At 37.8% G+C, this 18,336-nt stretch overlaps 1 protein-coding gene across 2 annotated transcripts in view; it reads right to left on the bottom strand.

Moving 5' to 3' along the window:
- csmd3a (CUB and Sushi multiple domains 3a) overlaps positions 1 to 18,336 on the bottom strand; it is a 579,356-nt gene that overhangs the window by 340,642 nt on the left and 220,378 nt on the right. For both annotated transcript variants that reach the window (XM_067447773.1, XM_067447774.1), the window contains exons 17-18: positions 17,842 to 18,029; positions 16,212 to 16,400 (exon numbers count right to left, since the gene is read on the bottom strand). In XM_067447773.1, the coding sequence (XP_067303874.1) occupies positions 16,212 to 16,400; positions 17,842 to 18,029 (377 nt within the window). The remainder of the gene's footprint in view (positions 1 to 16,211; positions 16,401 to 17,841; positions 18,030 to 18,336) is intronic.

Raw genomic sequence — 18,336 nt, 5'->3', positions numbered from 1 at the left:
TTAAGTCTAAATATCTAACAATTCTTAAATTAAGAAACATTAACTAGACATGTAAAAAATATTGTCTTGTTTTGGGAGAAAAAATCACTCAAAATTAAGCAAAATAATCTGCCAATGGTGAGAAAAATAATCTTGTTTTCTGTTTGAATTAAGATTATTTTTCTTACCCCATTGGCAGATTATTTATCTTATTTTAAGCAAAAAACTCTTTAAATAGAGGTATTTGTTCCCAAAACAAGACAATTACTTTTGTTTGATATTTTTTATTTATATTTTGGCTAGAAACAAGCGTAATACGAAAATACTAAGAAAAGCATTTTTTGCAGTTTGAGTCTGTGTCGTTTGACATCGTATTTTACTATGGATGTCCGATTGAGAGAGACGTTTTGCAAAGGTCAAAAAAAGCTCTCTTTTTTGAACACCTTTCAGTCACAAATATTCATTTTCCCAGTCTTTCTTGTACCCACTCCTTCTCTTTTTAATTGATGATTGCGGAGCCTCAGACTCCATTTTTCGAATAGGAAAGTGAATCTAAAAAGTTTCAAGTGTGTCTGGTATGCACGTGTGTACGCTGTCATGACAACAACGAAAAAGTTGACAACAGCAGTTCAACTGTGTGTGTGGCAACAGTAGTGTGCTGAACTGTCAAGTAATGTTGGTTTGGCTACCTGAGGCACGAGGATATAGAGCATCCAACTTTTTGAGCAAGCATGCGTGACACGGTCTCAATTTGCGGGACGCATACATTTGGCTTCAAACGCTGTGCGCGCACGCGCTACGCGGGACGGGTGGTCACCCTAATTCTGTGTGCGCGTGTGCTTGCATCTGCCATGTCACTTTCTTCCGCCTTCGCTCGTCATTATCCGCCGTTCATCGTCACTTTCCGCTGCTCCGTCAGTAGATTTGAATTTAGCTCCTCCGTTTTGCTGATTTTCTTTGACAGTGCAGAAATCTCAGACACAAATCTTCTTTTTAGCTTCACATAATCGTGTCCCGAGTTTTGCCATTGCAAGCACACCTCACATTTTCTTCAGGAAATGTACATTCTAGTTATTATTATTCTTTATTCAATGGGGTATAAGTACCCCTGGTGCGTTAGAGCAGCCCAAAATTTGCCGTCGGCAGGCCGGAAAATCTTAAACAGTGAAATAACATTAATTGAAATAATTAATGAAATAATTAATCTAAACTGTTGTCTTGAATCCCGAATCTTGCCCAAATTGTCCTGAAAATTCTACTAAAGCAAAATCTTGAGTAGTTATTGTCTGATCAGTGTTGGGCAAGCTACTTGCAAAATGTAGTGAGCTAAGCGAGTTACTCTACATTCAATTAAGCTTCACTACACTGACGCTACCCCCCTGGGAAATGTAGCAAGCTAAGCTACAACAACTTGGCAAAAGTAGTTTACTACATCTAAGTTACTTTTATTTATTTCATTTTATATTGAACCAACTTCATTCCAATCAATGCTATCTCGGCGTTCAGGAGAGAGCCTCAAAACCAGTGGAGAAAAATAGCCTATTACTTATTAGTTATGATGTTTTTGAATGTAAAAACCACACAAACGTCATTAATTGACCTCAGACAACAGTATAACAATATTTTAAAAGCCAGTTCATGACACCTTTAAAAGATGGAAATGCATTAACCTTTTTTAAATGCTTAGGAAAAAACATCTGCCAAATCTGTACAAATGATGCATAAATAATGTAAAATTAAAAAGTACTTTATGTTCTTCACATTCTATTCTATAAAATATTTCAGAATTGTGTCCAAATAAAAGTGATTTTGGAAACATTTTAAAACTTTAACAATGCTAGCACAATGAATGCTGAAGTGAAATTGGAGAGGAAAATGTGCATGCGTTGGACAGGGATCAGTGAATCTGAAGCTCGTGGCTCATCTCTAATTGTGTTTCTTCTGAACACAATCTGTCAATTGAAGAGCGGCTCAAAGCGACTCAAGAAAGCGAACGCAGCAATAGGCTGGTGGCATTATCTCGGCAGGGCTTAAGCTATTGATTGGGGCAAATATAGATCTTGAGTAATGTTCAATCCAAAGAAATAACATTTCAGTCCCATGCAAAGACTCGACTGAAGAAAATGGTAACAGCCAGAGACAACAAAATCATTTGAAAACTGAGCTCACATTCTCAAACATTTTAAGTGATTGCAATCTAATTCACATGGCCTTACTCTGTGTCCTAACTAGACAAGATGAGATTCCAAAGCATTTGTTTGTCCTCAGCAGACATGACAAAATCAATCCCAAATCACAGCCAATCAGAAGAGAGTGTGGGCGGAGCCTCTCTGCAAGCGCACTGAACTCGAAATCAAATCAATCCCAAATCACAGCCAATCAAAAGAGAGTGTGGGCGGAGCCTCTATGCATGAACACTCCACTCGCAACCAAATCAATCCCAAATCACAGCCAATCAGAAGAGAGTGTGGGCGGAGCCTCTATGCAAGAACACTCCACTCGCAACCAAATCAATCCCAAATCACAGCCAATCAAAAGAGTGTGAGCGGAGCCTCTATGCAAGAACACTCCACTCGCAACCAAATCAATCCCAAATCACAGCCAATCAGAAGAGAGTGTGGGCGGAGCCTCTCTGCAAGCACACTGCACTCGAAATCAAATCAATCCCAAATCACAGCCAATCAAAAGAGTGTGAGCGGAGCCTCTATGCAAGAACACTCCACTCGCAACCAAATCAATCCCAAATCACAGCCAATCAGAAGAGAGTGTGGGCGGAGCCTCTCTGCAAGCACACTGCACTCGAAATCAAATCAATCCCACATCACAGCCAATCAGAAGAGAGTGTGGGCGGAGCCTTTCTGCGAGCGCACTGCATTGGCAACCAAATCAATCACAAATCACAGCCAATCAAAAGAGAATGTGGGCGGAGCCTCTCTGCAAGCACACTGCACTCGAAATCAAATCAGTCACAAATCACAGCCAATTAGAAGAGAGTGTGGGCGGAGCCTCTATGCAAGCACCTGGCATCAGATAATTAACTCAAGCTCAGAGAGGAAGTGATAAAAAAATATCAAAATTTAGGTGTTCATTCAATTTTAGTTTTGACAATACATCAAGATACATTAAGTCAATCTGTCCACAGGCTTGTTTCGATCACTTAAAATGCGAATTGGTATTTTCTCCTCCTCAATTAGCATGAAATCATCCATCGCATTACAGACGACCTGTTTTGGTCCCTTCATTTTTTTAGGGCTAAATGGTCACTAATGACTTTGTTGCAATGCATAAGGGAACGCTAGTAATTAAGGGAAAATACTTAATGACAGCCTTAAATGGGCCCTTAGGTTTTTTCTTGCGACCCATGTTTCACTAAGTGTACACTTAACCTTATAACTCAGAGTTTTCTTAAGTTAAGGGCTTTCGTGCAACTTCAGGATTGAAGGAATGAAGGCAGATTTCCTCCGCGACTTCACCTTTAATGATAATGAATGTCAGCGTCGCTCCCCGTGAGACGATGAAAGAGTCTGGGAGCCTCAGGCTCAACATCTGCCTAAATCTCTTTCTTTCTCTCTTCCCTCCGGCGCTGTGAAGCACCCAAAATATTTCCTCCATATTCAGTTCATTCAGAATGACATGGATTCATTAAAATTAAATACAGCAAATGGGCCAGACCTGTGATGAACGCTCTTCTGGAAATAAGAGCATTTTACTAGACGAATAAAGTCAACAGAATGGACGCAACACTTTATTTCCAAAGTTCACTTTAGACATTCAACAGACTGTAAGTAACATACAGTAGGCAATGTAAAATTACCTGAATTTATTCATTTATTTATTTGTTGATAATGCTTGTTTACTCCAATAGAAATATAAAATAAAGTAAAAATAAATAAATACATTTAATTTTATTGTGCAATAACTAAATGTAAACTTACTTGAAATTGTATTGCATTGCACTGATAATTATAAAATAATAATAATAATAATAATAATAATAATAATAATAATAATAATAATAATAATTTTATTGTAACTGTACAGTTTCAGAAAAAAATGTAAACTTAAAATAATTATATTTTATTGTATTTTATTTACATTTTAAATGTTATTGTATTTATTATTTTATTGTAAATGTTTATTTGTAAATGTACAGTTTCAGAAAAAATATTTAAAATTATATTAAACTATTTTAATTAAATATTTTTTTTAATTGAATTAATAATTTCAAATAATAATAAGAATAAGAATAATAAGATTAATATCAACAACAACAATAATAATAATAATAATAATAATAATAATAATAATAATAGTTTATTGTAAATGTAGTTTCAAAACATAATGTAAACTTACCTAAAAAATAATAATAATAATAATAATAATAATAATAATAATAATAATAATAATAATAATAATAATAATAAATATATATATATATATATATATATTATTTAAATTTGGAAAAAAACTCTTATTTTATTTTTTATTATTTTATTACATTTTATCAGTATTTTATTGTAAAAGTTTGTTGATTTGTAAATGTACAGTTTGTACAGGTTGTTTTTAACCCAGTATTTTTTCGAACTGAACACTGGAGCATTAGTTGAGTGCTGAGCTCAGAGACGGGCTGTGATTGGTTAAAACAACCAAACACTGGAATAAAACAACCCAACCACTATGATAAAACAACCAAACCATTGGAATAAAACAACCCAACCACTGGGATAAAACAACCCAACCACTGGGATAAAACAACCCAACCGCTGGGATAAATCAACCAAAACATTGGAATAAAACAACCCAACCACTGGGATAAAACAACCAAACCAATGGAATAAAACAACCCAACCGCTGGGATAAATCAACCAAAACATTGGAATAAAACAACCCAACCACTGGGATAAAACGACCCAACCACTGGGATAAAACAACCCAACCACTGGGATAAAACAACCAAACCGCTAGGATAAATCAACCAAAACATTGGAATAAAACAACACATCCGCTGGGATAAATCAACCCAACCACTGGGACAAAACAACCCAACCACTGGAATAAAACAACCTAACCACTGGGATAAAACAACCAAACCATTGGAATAAAACGACCCAACCACTGGAATAAAAAAACCCAACCACTGGGATAAAACGACCCAACCACTGGGATAAAACAACCAAACCATTGGAATAAAACAACCCAACCGCTGGGATAAATCAACCAAAACATTGGAATAAAACAACCCAACCACTGGGATAAAACGACAAAACCACTGGGATAAAACAACCAAATCGCTGGAATAAAACAACACAACCACTGGGATAAAACAACCAAACCGCTAGGATAAATCAACCAAAACATTGGAATAAAACAACCCAATCGCTTGGATAAATCAACCAAAACATTGGAATAAAACAACCCAACCGCTGGGATAAATCAACCAAAACATTGGAATAAAACAACGCAACCGCTGGGATAAAACAACCAAACCATTGGAATAAAACAACCCAACCACTGGGATAAAACAACCAAAACATTGGAATAAAACAACCCAACCGCTGGGATAAATCAACCAAAACATTGGAATAAAACAACGCAACCGCTGGGATAAAACAACCAAACCATTGGAATAAAACAACACAACCACTGGGATAAAACAACGCAACCGCTGGGATAAAACAACCAAACCGTTGGAATAAAACAACCCAACCGCTGGGATAAAACAACCCAACCACTGGGATAAAACAACCCAACCACTGGGATAAAACAACCCAACCACTGGGATAAAACAACCCAACCACTGGGATAAAACAACCAAAACATTGGAATAAAACAACGCAACCGCTGGGATAAAACAACCCAACCACTGGGATAAAACAACCCAACCACTGGGATAAAACAACCAAAACATTGGGATAAAACAACCCAACCACTGGGATAAAACAACCCAACCACTGGGATAAATCAACCAAAACATTGGAATAAAACAACACATCCGCTGGGATAAATCAACCCAACCACTGGGACAAAACAACCCAACCACTGGAATAAAACAACCTAACCACTGGGATAAAACAACCAAACCATTGGAATAAAACGACCCAACCACTGGAATAAAAAAACCCAACCACTGGGATAAAACGACCCAACCACTGGGATAAAACAACCAAACCATTGGAATAAAACAACCCAACCGCTGGGATAAATCAACCAAAACATTGGAATAAAACAACCCAACCACTGGGATAAAACGACAAAACCACTGGGATAAAACAACCCAACCACTGGGATAAAACAACCAAATCGCTGGAATAAAACAACACAACCACTGGGATAAAACAACCAAACCGCTAGGATAAATCAACCAAAACATTGGAATAAAACAACCCAATCGCTTGGATAAATCAACCAAAACATTGGAATAAAACAACCCAACCGCTGGGATAAATCAACCAAAACATTGGAATAAAACAACGCAACCGCTGGGATAAAACAACCAAACCATTGGAATAAAACAACACAACCACTGGGATAAAACAACGCAACCGCTGGGATAAAACAACCAAACCATTGGAATAAAACAACCCAACCGCTGGGATAAAACAACCCAACCACTGGGATAAAACAACCCAACCACTGGGATAAAACAACCCAACCACTGGGATAAAACAACCCAACCACTGGGATAAAACAACCAAAACATTGGAATAAAACAACGCAACCGCTGGGATAAAACAACCCAACCACTGGGATAAAACAACCCAACCACTGGGATAAAACAACCAAAACATTGGAATAAAACAACGCAACCGCTGGGATAAAACAACCCAACCACTGGGATAAAACAACCCAACCACTGGGATAAAACAACCAAAACATTGGAATAAAACAACGCAACCGCTGGGATAAAACAACCCAACCACTGGGATAAAACAACCCAACCACTATGATAAAACAACCAAACCATTGGAATAAAACAACCTAATCGCTGGGATAAAACCACCCAACTGCTGGGCTAAAACAAACCAACCATTGGAATAAAACAACCCAACCGCTGGGATAAATCAACCAAAACATTGGAATAAAACAACCCAACCGCTGGGATAAATCAACCAAAACATTGGAATAAAACAACCCAGCCGCTGGGATAAATCAACCAAAACATTGGAATAAAAAAAACCAACCGCTGGGATAAATCAACCAAAACATTGGAATAAAACAACCCAACCACTGGGATAAAACAACCCAACCACTATGATAAATTAACCAAAACATTGGAATAAAACAACCCAACCGCTGGGATAAATCAACCAAAACATTGGAATAAAACAACGCAACCGCTGGGATAAAACAACCAAACCATTGGAATAAAACAACCCAACCACTGGGATAAAACAACCAAACCACTGGGATAAAACAACCCAACCACTGGGATAAAACAACCCAACCACTGGGATAAAACAACCCAACCACTATGATAAAACAACCAAACCATTGGAATAAAACAACCAAAACATTGGAATAAAACAACGCAACCGCTGGGATAAAACAACCCAACCACTGGAATAAAACAACCCAACCACTGGAATAAAACAACCCAACCACTGGGATAAATCAACCAAAACATTGGAATAAAACAACCCAACCACTGGGATAAAACAACCAAAACATTGGAATAAAACAACGCAACCGCTAGGATAAAACAACCCAACCACTGGAATAAAACAACCAAAACATTGGAATAAAACAACGCAACCGCTAGGATAAAACAACCCAACCACTGGAATAAAACAACCCAACCACTGGGATAAATCAACCAAACCATTGGAATAAAACAACCCAACCACTGGGATAAATCAACCAAAACATTGGAATAAAATAACACAACCGCTGGGATAAAACAACCCAACCACTGGGATAAAACAACCCAACCACTATGATAAATCAACCAAAACATTGGAATAAAACAACCCAACCACTGGGATAAAACAACCAAACCAATGGAATAAAACAACCCAACCGCTGGGATAAATCAACCAAAACATTGGAATAAAACAACCCAACCACTGGGATAAAACGACCCAACCACTGGGATAAAACAACCCAACCACTGTGATAAAACAACCAAACCGCTGGGATAAAACAACCAAACTGCTGGGATAAAACAACCCAACCACTGGGATAAAACAACCAAACCGCTAGGATAAATCAACCAAAACATTGGAATAAAACAACACAACCGCTGGGATAAATCAACCCAACCACTGGGACAAAACAACCCAACCACTGGAATAAAACAACCTAACCACTGGGATAAAACAACCAAACCATTGGAATAAAACAACCCAACCACTGGGATAAAACGACCCAACCACTGGAATAAAAAAACCCAACCACTGGGATAAAACGACCCAACCACTGGGATAAAACAACCCAACCACTGGGATAAAACAACCAAACCGCTGGGATAAAACAACCAAACCGCTGGGATAAAACAACCCAACCACTGGGATAAAACAACCAAACCGCTAGGATAAATCAACCAAAACATTGGAATAAAACAACACAACCGCTGGGATAAATCAACCCAACCACTGGGACAAAACAACCCAACCACTGGAATAAAACAACCTAACCACTGGGATAAAACAACCAAACCATTGGAATAAAACAACCCAACCACTGGGATAAAACGACCCAACCACTGGAATAAAAAAACCCAACCACTGGGATAAAACGACCCAACCACTGGGATAAAACAACCAAACCATTGGAATAAAACAACCTAACCGCTGGGATAAATCAACCAAAACATTGGAATAAAACAACGCAACCGCTGGGATAAAACAACCAAACCATTGGAATAAAACAACCCAACCACTGGGATAAAACGACCCAACCACTGGGATAAAACAACCCAACCACTGGGATAAAACAACCAAATCGCTGGAATAAAACAACCCAACCACTGGGATAAAACAACCAAACCGCTAGGATAAATCAACCAAAACATTGGAATAAAACAACCCAATCGCTTGGATAAATCAACCAAAACATTGGAATAAAACAACCCAACCGCTGGGATAAAACAACCAAACCATTGGAATAAAACAACCCAACCACTGGGATAAATCAACCAAAACATTGGAATGAAACAACACAACCGCTGGGATAAAACAACCCAACCACTGGGATAAAACAACCCAACCACTATGATAAATCAACCAAAACATTGGAATAAAACAACCCAACCACTGGGATAAATCAACCAAAACATTGGAATAAAACAACGCAACCGCTGGGATAAAACAACCCAATCGCTTGGATAAATCAACCAAAACATTGGAATAAAACAACCCAACCGCTGGGATAAAACAACCAAACCATTGGAATAAAACAACCCAACCACTGGGATAAATCAACCAAAACATTGGAATAAAACAACACAACCGCTGGGATAAAACAACCCAACCACTGGGATAAAACAACCCAACCACTATGATAAATCAACCAAAACATTGGAATAAAACAACCCAACCGCAGGGATAAATCAACCAAAACATTGGAATAAAACAACGCAACCGCTGGGATAAAACAACCAAACCATTGGAATAAAACAACCCAACCGCTGGGATAAAACAACCCAACCACTGGGATAAAACAACCCAACTACTGGGATAAAACAACCCAACCACTGGGATAAAACAACCCAACCACTGGGATAAAACAACCAAAACATTGGAATAAAACAACGCAACCGCTGGGATAAAACAACCCAACCACTGGGATAAAACAACCCAACCACTGGGATAAAACAACCAAAACATTGGAATAAAACAACGCAACCGCTGGGATAAAACAACCCAACCACTGGGATAAAACAACCCAACCACTATGATAAAACAACCAAACCATTGGAATAAAACAACACAACCGCTGGGATAAAACAACCCAACCACTGGGATAAAACAACCAAAACATTGGAATAAAACAACGCAACCGCTGGGATAAAACAACCCAACCACTGGGATAAAACAACCCAGCCACTATGATAAAACAACCAAACCATTGGAATAAAACAACCTAATCGCTGGGATAAAACCACCCAACTGCTGGGCTAAAACAAACCAACCATTGGAATAAAACAACCCAACCGCTGGGATAAATCAACCAAAACATTGGAATAAAACAACCCAACCGCTGGGATAAATCAACCAAAACATTGGAATAAAACAACCCAACCGCTGGGATAAATCAACCAAAACATTGGAATAAAAAAAACCAACCGCTGGGATAAATCAACCAAAACATTGGAATAAAACAACCCAACCACTGGGATAAAACAACCCAACCACTGGGATAAAACAACCCAACCACTATGATAAATCAACCAAAACATTGGAATAAAACAACCCAACCGCTGGGATAAATCAACCAAAACATTGGAATAAAACAACGCAACCGCTGGGATAAAACAACCAAACCATTGGAATAAAACAACCCAACCACTGGGATAAAACAACCAAACCACTGGGATAAAACAACCCAACCACTGGGATAAAACAACCCAACCACTGGGATAAAACAACCCAACCACTATGATAAAACAACCAAACCATTGGAATAAAACAACCAAAACATTGGAATAAAACAACGCAACCGCTGGGATAAAACAACCCAACCACTAGAATAAAACAACCCAACCACTGGAATAAAACAACCCAACCACTGGGATAAATCAACCAAAACATTGGAATAAAACAACCCAACCACTGGGATAAAACAACCAAAACATTGGAATAAAACAACGCAACCGCTAGGATAAAACAACCCAACCACTGAAATAAAACAACCCAACCACTGGGATAAATCAACCAAAACATTGGAATAAAACAACCCAACCACTATGATAAGACAACCAAAACATTGGAATAAAACAACGCAACCGCTAGGATAAAACAACCCAACCACTGGGATAAAACAACCCAACCACTATGATAAAACAACCAAACCATTGGAATAAAACAACCTAATCGCTGGGATAAAACCACCCAACTGCTGGGCTAAAACAAACCAACCATTGGAATAAAACAACCCAACCACTGGGATAAATCAACCAAAACATTGGAATAAAACAACCCAACCACTGGGATAAATCAACCAAAACATTGGAATAAAACAACCCAACCGCAGGGATAAATCAACCAAAACATTGGAATAAAAAAAACCCAACCGCTGGGATAAATCAACCAAAACATTGGAATAAAACAACCCAACCACTGGGATAAATCAACCAAAACATTGGAATAAAAAAACCCAACCGCTGGGATAAATCAACGCAACCGCTAGGATAAAACAAACCAACCGCTGGGATAAAACAACCCAACCACTGGGATAAAACAACCCAACCACTATGATAAAACAACCAAAACATTGGAATAAAACAACCCAACCACTATGATAAGACAACCAAAACATTGGAATAAAACAACGCAACCGCTGGGATAAAACAACCCAACCACTGGGATAAAACAACCCAACCACTATGATAAAACAACCCAACCACTGGGATAAAACAACCCAACCACTATGATAAGACAACCAAACCATTGGAATAAAACAACCCAACCGCTATGATAAGACAACCAAAACATTGGAATAAAACAACGCAACCGCTAGGATAAAACAACCCAACCACTGGGATAAAACAACCCAACCACTATGATAAAACAACCAAACCATTGGAATAAAACAACCCAACCACTGGGATAAAACCACCCAACTGCTGGGCTAAAACAAACCTAATCGCTGGGGTAAAACCACCCAACCACTAGGATAAAACAACCCAACCGCTGGGATAAAACAACCAAAACATTGGAATAAAACAACGCAACCGCTGGGATAAAACAACCAAACCATTGGAATAAAACAACCCAACCACTGGGATAAAACAACCAAACCACTATGATAAAACAACCAAACCATTGGAATAAAACAACCAAAACATTGGAATAAAACAACGCAACCGCTAGGATAAAACAAACCAACCGCTGGGATAAAACAACCCAACCACTGGGATAAAACAACCCAACTACTGGGATAAAACAACCCAACCACTGGGATAAAACAACCCAACCACTGGGATAAAACAACCAAAACATTGGAATAAAACAACGCAACCGCTGGGATAAAACAACCCAACCACTGGGATAAAACAACCAAAACATTGGAATAAAACAACGCAACCGCTGGGATAAAACAACCCAACCACTGGGATAAAACAACCCAACCACTATGATAAAACAACCAAACCATTGGAATAAAACAACACAACCGCTGGGATAAAACAACCCAACCACTGGGATAAAACAACCAAAACATTGGAATAAAACAACGCAACCGCTGGGATAAAACAACCCAACCACTGGGATAAAACAACCCAACCACTATGATAAAACAACCAAACCGTTGGAATAAAACAACCTAATCGCTGGGATAAAACCACCCAACTGCTGGGCTAAAACAAACCAACCATTGGAATAAAACAACCCAACCGCTGGGATAAATCAACCAAAACATTGGAATAAAACAACCCAACCGCTGGGATAAATCAACCAAAACATTGGAATAAAACAACCCAACCGCTGGGATAAATCAACCAAAACATTGGAATAAAAAAAACCAACCGCTGGGATAAATCAACCAAAACATTGGAATAAAACAACCCAACCACTGGGATAAAACAACCCAACCACTGGGATAAAACAACCCAACCACTATGATAAATCAACCAAAACATTGGAATAAAACAACCCAACCGCTGGGATAAATCAACCAAAACATTGGAATAAAACAACGCAACCGCTGGGATAAAACAACCAAACCATTGGAATAAAACAACCCAACCACTGGGATAAAACAACCAAACCACTGGGATAAAACAACCCAACCACTGGGATAAAACAACCCAACCACTATGATAAAACAACCAAACCATTGGAATAAAACAACCAAAACATTGGAATAAAACAACGCAACCGCTGGGATAAAACAACCCAACCACTAGAATAAAACAACCCAACCACTGGAATAAAACAACCCAACCACTGGGATAAATCAACCAAAACATTGGAATAAAACAACCCAACCACTGGGATAAAACAACCAAAACATTGGAATAAAACAACGCAACCGCTAGGATAAAACAACCCAACCACTGGAATAAAACAACCCAACCACTGGGATAAATCAACCAAAACATTGGAATAAAAAAACCCAACCACTATGATAAGACAACCAAAACATTGGAATAAAACAACGCAACCGCTAGGATAAAACAACCCAACCACTGGGATAAAACAACCCAACCACTATGATAAAACAACCAAACCATTGGAATAAAACAACCTAATCGCTGGGATAAAACCACCCAACTGCTGGGCTAAAACAAACCAACCATTGGAATAAAACAACCCAACCACTGGGATAAATCAACCAAAACATTGGAATAAAACAACCCAACCACTGGGATAAATCAACCAAAACATTGGAATAAAACAACCCAACCGCAGGGATAAATCAACCAAAACATTGGAATAAAAAAAACCCAACCGCTGGGATAAATCAACCAAAACATTGGAATAAAACAACCCAACCACTGGGATAAATCAACCAAAACATTGGAATAAAAAAACCCAACCGCTGGGATAAATCAACGCAACCGCTAGGATAAAACAAACCAACCGCTGGGATAAAACAACCCAACCACTGGGATAAAACAACCCAACCACTATGATAAAACAACCAAAACATTGGAATAAAACAACCCAACCACTATGATAAGACAACCAAAACATTGGAATAAAACAACGCAACCGCTGGGATAAAACAACCCAACCACTGGGATAAAACAACCCAACCACTATGATAAAACAACCCAACCACTGGGATAAAACAACCCAACCACTATGATAAGACAACCAAACCATTGGAATAAAACAACCCAACCGCTATGATAAGACAACCAAAACATTGGAATAAAACAACGCAACCGCTAGGATAAAACAACCCAACCACTGGGATAAAACAACCCAACCACTATGATAAAACAACCAAACCATTGGAATAAAACAACCCAACCACTGGGATAAAACCACCCAACTGCTGGGCTAAAACAAACCTAATCGCTGGGGTAAAACCACCCAACCACTAGGATAAAACAACCCAACCGCTGGGATAAAACAACCAAAACATTGGAATAAAACAACGCAACCGCTGGGATAAAACAACCAAACCATTGGAATAAAACAACCCAACCACTGGGATAAAACAACCAAACCACTATGATAAAACAACCAAACCATTGGAATAAAACAACCAAAACATTGGAATAAAACATCGCAACCGCTAGGATAAAACAAACCAACCGCTGGGATAAAACAACCCAACCACTGGGATAAAACAACCCAACCACTGGGATAAAACAACCAAAACATTGGAATAAAACAACGCAACCGCTGGGATAAAACAACCCAACCACTGGGATAAAACAACCAAAACATTGGAATAAAACAACGCAACCGCTGGGATAAAACAACCCAACCACTATGATAAAACAACCAAAACATTGGAATAAAACAACCCAACCACTATGATAAGACAACCAAAACATTGGAATAAAACAACGCAACCGCTGGGATAAAACAACCCAACCACTGGGATAAAACAACCCAACCACTATGATAAAACAACCCAACCACTGGGATAAAACAACCCAACCACTATGATAAGACAACCAAACCATTGGAATAAAACAACCCAACCACTATGATAAGACAACCAAAACATTGGAATAAAACAACGCAACCGCTAGGATAAAACAACCCAACCACTGGGATAAAACAACCCAACCACTATGATAAAACAACCAAACCATTGGAATAAAACAACCCAACCACTGGGATAAAACCACCCAACTGCTGGGCTAAAACAAACCTTATCGCTGGGGTAAAACCACCCAACCACTAGGATAAAACAACCCAACCGCTGGGATAAAACAACCAAAACATTGGAATAAAACAACGCAACTGCTGGGATAAAACAACCAGACCATTGGAATAAAACAACCCAACCACTGGGATAAAACAACCAAACCACTATGATAAAACAACCAAACCATTGGAATAAAACAACCAAAACATTGGAATAAAGCAACGCAACCGCTAGGATAAAACAAACCAACCGCTGGGATAAAACAACCCAACCACTGGGATAAAACAACCCAACCACTATGATAAAACAACCAAAACATTGGAATAAAACAACCCAACCACTATGATAAGACAACCAAAACATTGGAATAAAACAACGCAACCGCTGGGATAAAACTACCAAACCACTGGGATAAAACAACCCAACCACTATGATAAAACAACCCAACCACTGGGATAAAACAACCCAACCACTATGATAAGACAACCAAACCATTGGAATAAAACAACCCAACCACTATGATAAGACAACCAAAACATTGGAATAAAACAACCCAACCACTGGGATAAAACCACCCAACTGCTGGGCTAAAACAAACCTAATCGCTGGGGTAAAACCACCCAACCACTAGGATAAAACAACCCAACCACTGGGATAAAACAACCCAAACACTATGATAAAACAACCAAACCATTGGAATAAAACCACCCAACTGCTGGGTTAAAACAACCTAATCGCTGGGGTAAAACCACCCAACCACTGGGATAAAACAACCCAACCGCTGGGTTAAAACAACAAAATCGTTGGGATAAAACCACCCAACCGCTGGGTTAAATGTAAAACAACCTAATCGCTGGGACAAAACACCCCTGAAAGCTGGGATAAAACAACCCAACCGCTGGTTTGTCCATTTTCAACCCAACTTGGGTTGTTTTTAACTCAGTATTTTTAAACTCAGAGTGTATATAATGTACATGAATGGGAATCATTAGGAGAGTAACATTTCATGCAATTATTCTTTTGACACGATAAACAATAATAGGTGCTACATGTATAAATAATCTATAACTTTTCGTCAACAAGCATTGTGAATGTTGTAAATGAATGAAGAAGCGGTTTGGCCAGAGCTGGTCTATATTTCTATCGGTCTGTCAGAGAAATGCAGTTTGTGATGAGATGTGCAGTGATTGTTACACCTGAGCTCAGAGAAGGGCTGTGATTGGTGTAATGCAGGGCCAGCTCACCGTCACAGGAGGGCAGAGCGTGGCTCCACCAGTGGCTCTTCTCACACACCAGCTGCTCCTCATGGCTCAGTCTGTAGCCCGGCTCGCAGCCAAACCACACCACCGATCCGATGGCCAAATCCTGCCCAAAACGAACCCCGTTTACCGGCACACCGGGGTCCAGACAGGAGTGAGTGTCCAGAGTGACGCCTGAGGCACACAACAGACATTTTACACAACTTTAAGAGAAAATACTGTTTGTAAAAATATAACATGATAATGATAAACTATTAACTTAAAGGTAAATGTACAGTTTCAGAAAAGAGTGTAAACTTACCTGCATTTATTTATTTATTTATTTATTTTATTTTTTATTTCATACTTTTATTTAATTTAATTTAATGTAATTTTATTTTATTAATTTTATTTAATTTAATTTAATGTAATTTTATTTTATTAATTTTTTTTCATTTTATTTTATTGCATTGCATTGATAACTGTATTTTTATCATTGTATTTGTTGATAATTCTTGTTTACTGTAGTTGCCATACAAAATTAAGTAAAAAAAAAATAAATAAATTTCATTTTATAGTGCATTTTTTTTTTATTGTGCTAATGTATTTTATTATTTTATTTTGTTTTCTTTATTGCATTGCATTGATAATTGTATTTATAATAAATGTATTTAATAATACTTGATAAGTGATTAATAATTTAATAATACTAAAATGAATGAATGAATGAATGAATGAATGAATGAATGAATGAATGAATGAATGAATGAATGAATGAATGAATGAATAATCCAATGAATGAATGAATGAATGAATGAATGAATGAATGAATGAATGAATAATCCGAACGAATGAACGAACGAACAAATAAATAATTTAATGAATGAATGAATGAATAAATAAATAAATAATTGAATGAATGAATAAATAAATAAATAAATTCATTTGATTGTGCATTAAAGGTAAATGTACAGTTTCAGTAAAAAGAGTGTAAACGTACCTACATTTATTTATTAATTTATTAATTAATTAATTATTTTATTCATTCTATTCATTTGTCTTTTTTTTCTTTTTCTTTTATTATTTTATTGCATTGCATTGATAACTGTATTTGTTGATAATCCTTGTTTACTGCAGTAGCCATACAAAATTAAGTAAAAAATTAATGTATTTAATAATACTTTTGTACTACAGTAGAAATATAAAATTGAAAAGAAAAATTAATAAATATATACATGTTACTGTGCATTAAAGGTAAATGTTTCAGAAAAGGCAATGTAAACTTACATACAATTTAGTTTTTTAGTTCTATGCATTGCATTCATTATTGTATTTATCATTACTTTATTTGATAATAACAACTATTTCTGTTTCTTTTACAGCATTTGTCGCTGTAAGCCACTGCATGCGGTTTGGAAATATGAACACACAGTTTTTGTCAAGACAATAAAGCACACTATAAACCACAAAAGGGAGGGAGGGAGGGCAGAAAAGGCAAGAAATAGAGAGAGTGAGACAGAATACTACAAAGAGAAAACCTCAAGCTGTTTGCTTGTGTGCAGAAATAGATACGATTCAGGTTGAAATATCATTTCTCCGGCAAAAGGCACACGGTTTATAAAGACGGCTGACTCACTTTCATAAAAGAGCTTAAAGCCACTGTTAGAGCGACTGTTATCGGTGGTGAAGAGAAGATACAGGAAGTTGCCGCTGCTGAACAGGAACTGAGGGACTTGGGTGCCATTTAGAGACGCGATTAGGGGCGAGAGGAGATTAGGCCCGTCGTGGACCTCTAGAAAGTCATAATTGAGTTCTGTCTGGAACCTGCCGGAAATAAAACAGATCAAAGAAAGGAGATAAAGAAATGACACGGTGAGATGTGTTTCTGTCCACACACACACAGACACACACAAAGAGCTCATTGACCGCCTCTCTTAATGAGAGCCGGTGTTCACACCGACGGATCAAACACTCGCTGGAGCTGAACAAACACTGATCGGCTCGCTTTCAGAGGAACAGTTGAGCTGATCCTGACAACACACACTTTTACTCTCGTGTTGATCCACACCTCTATTCTTGCTGTTATCAGTGCTAAATCACATTCATTACTACAAAAACTAAATAAAGCTAT

The sequence above is a fragment of the Pseudorasbora parva genome, chromosome 7 (assembly GCF_024679245.1).
Source record: "Pseudorasbora parva isolate DD20220531a chromosome 7, ASM2467924v1, whole genome shotgun sequence".
In the NCBI taxonomy this organism is placed as follows: Eukaryota; Metazoa; Chordata; class Actinopteri; order Cypriniformes; family Gobionidae; genus Pseudorasbora; species Pseudorasbora parva.
The sequence above is the reverse complement of the archived record's forward strand: the minus strand, read 5'-3'. Positions and strand labels throughout refer to the sequence as shown.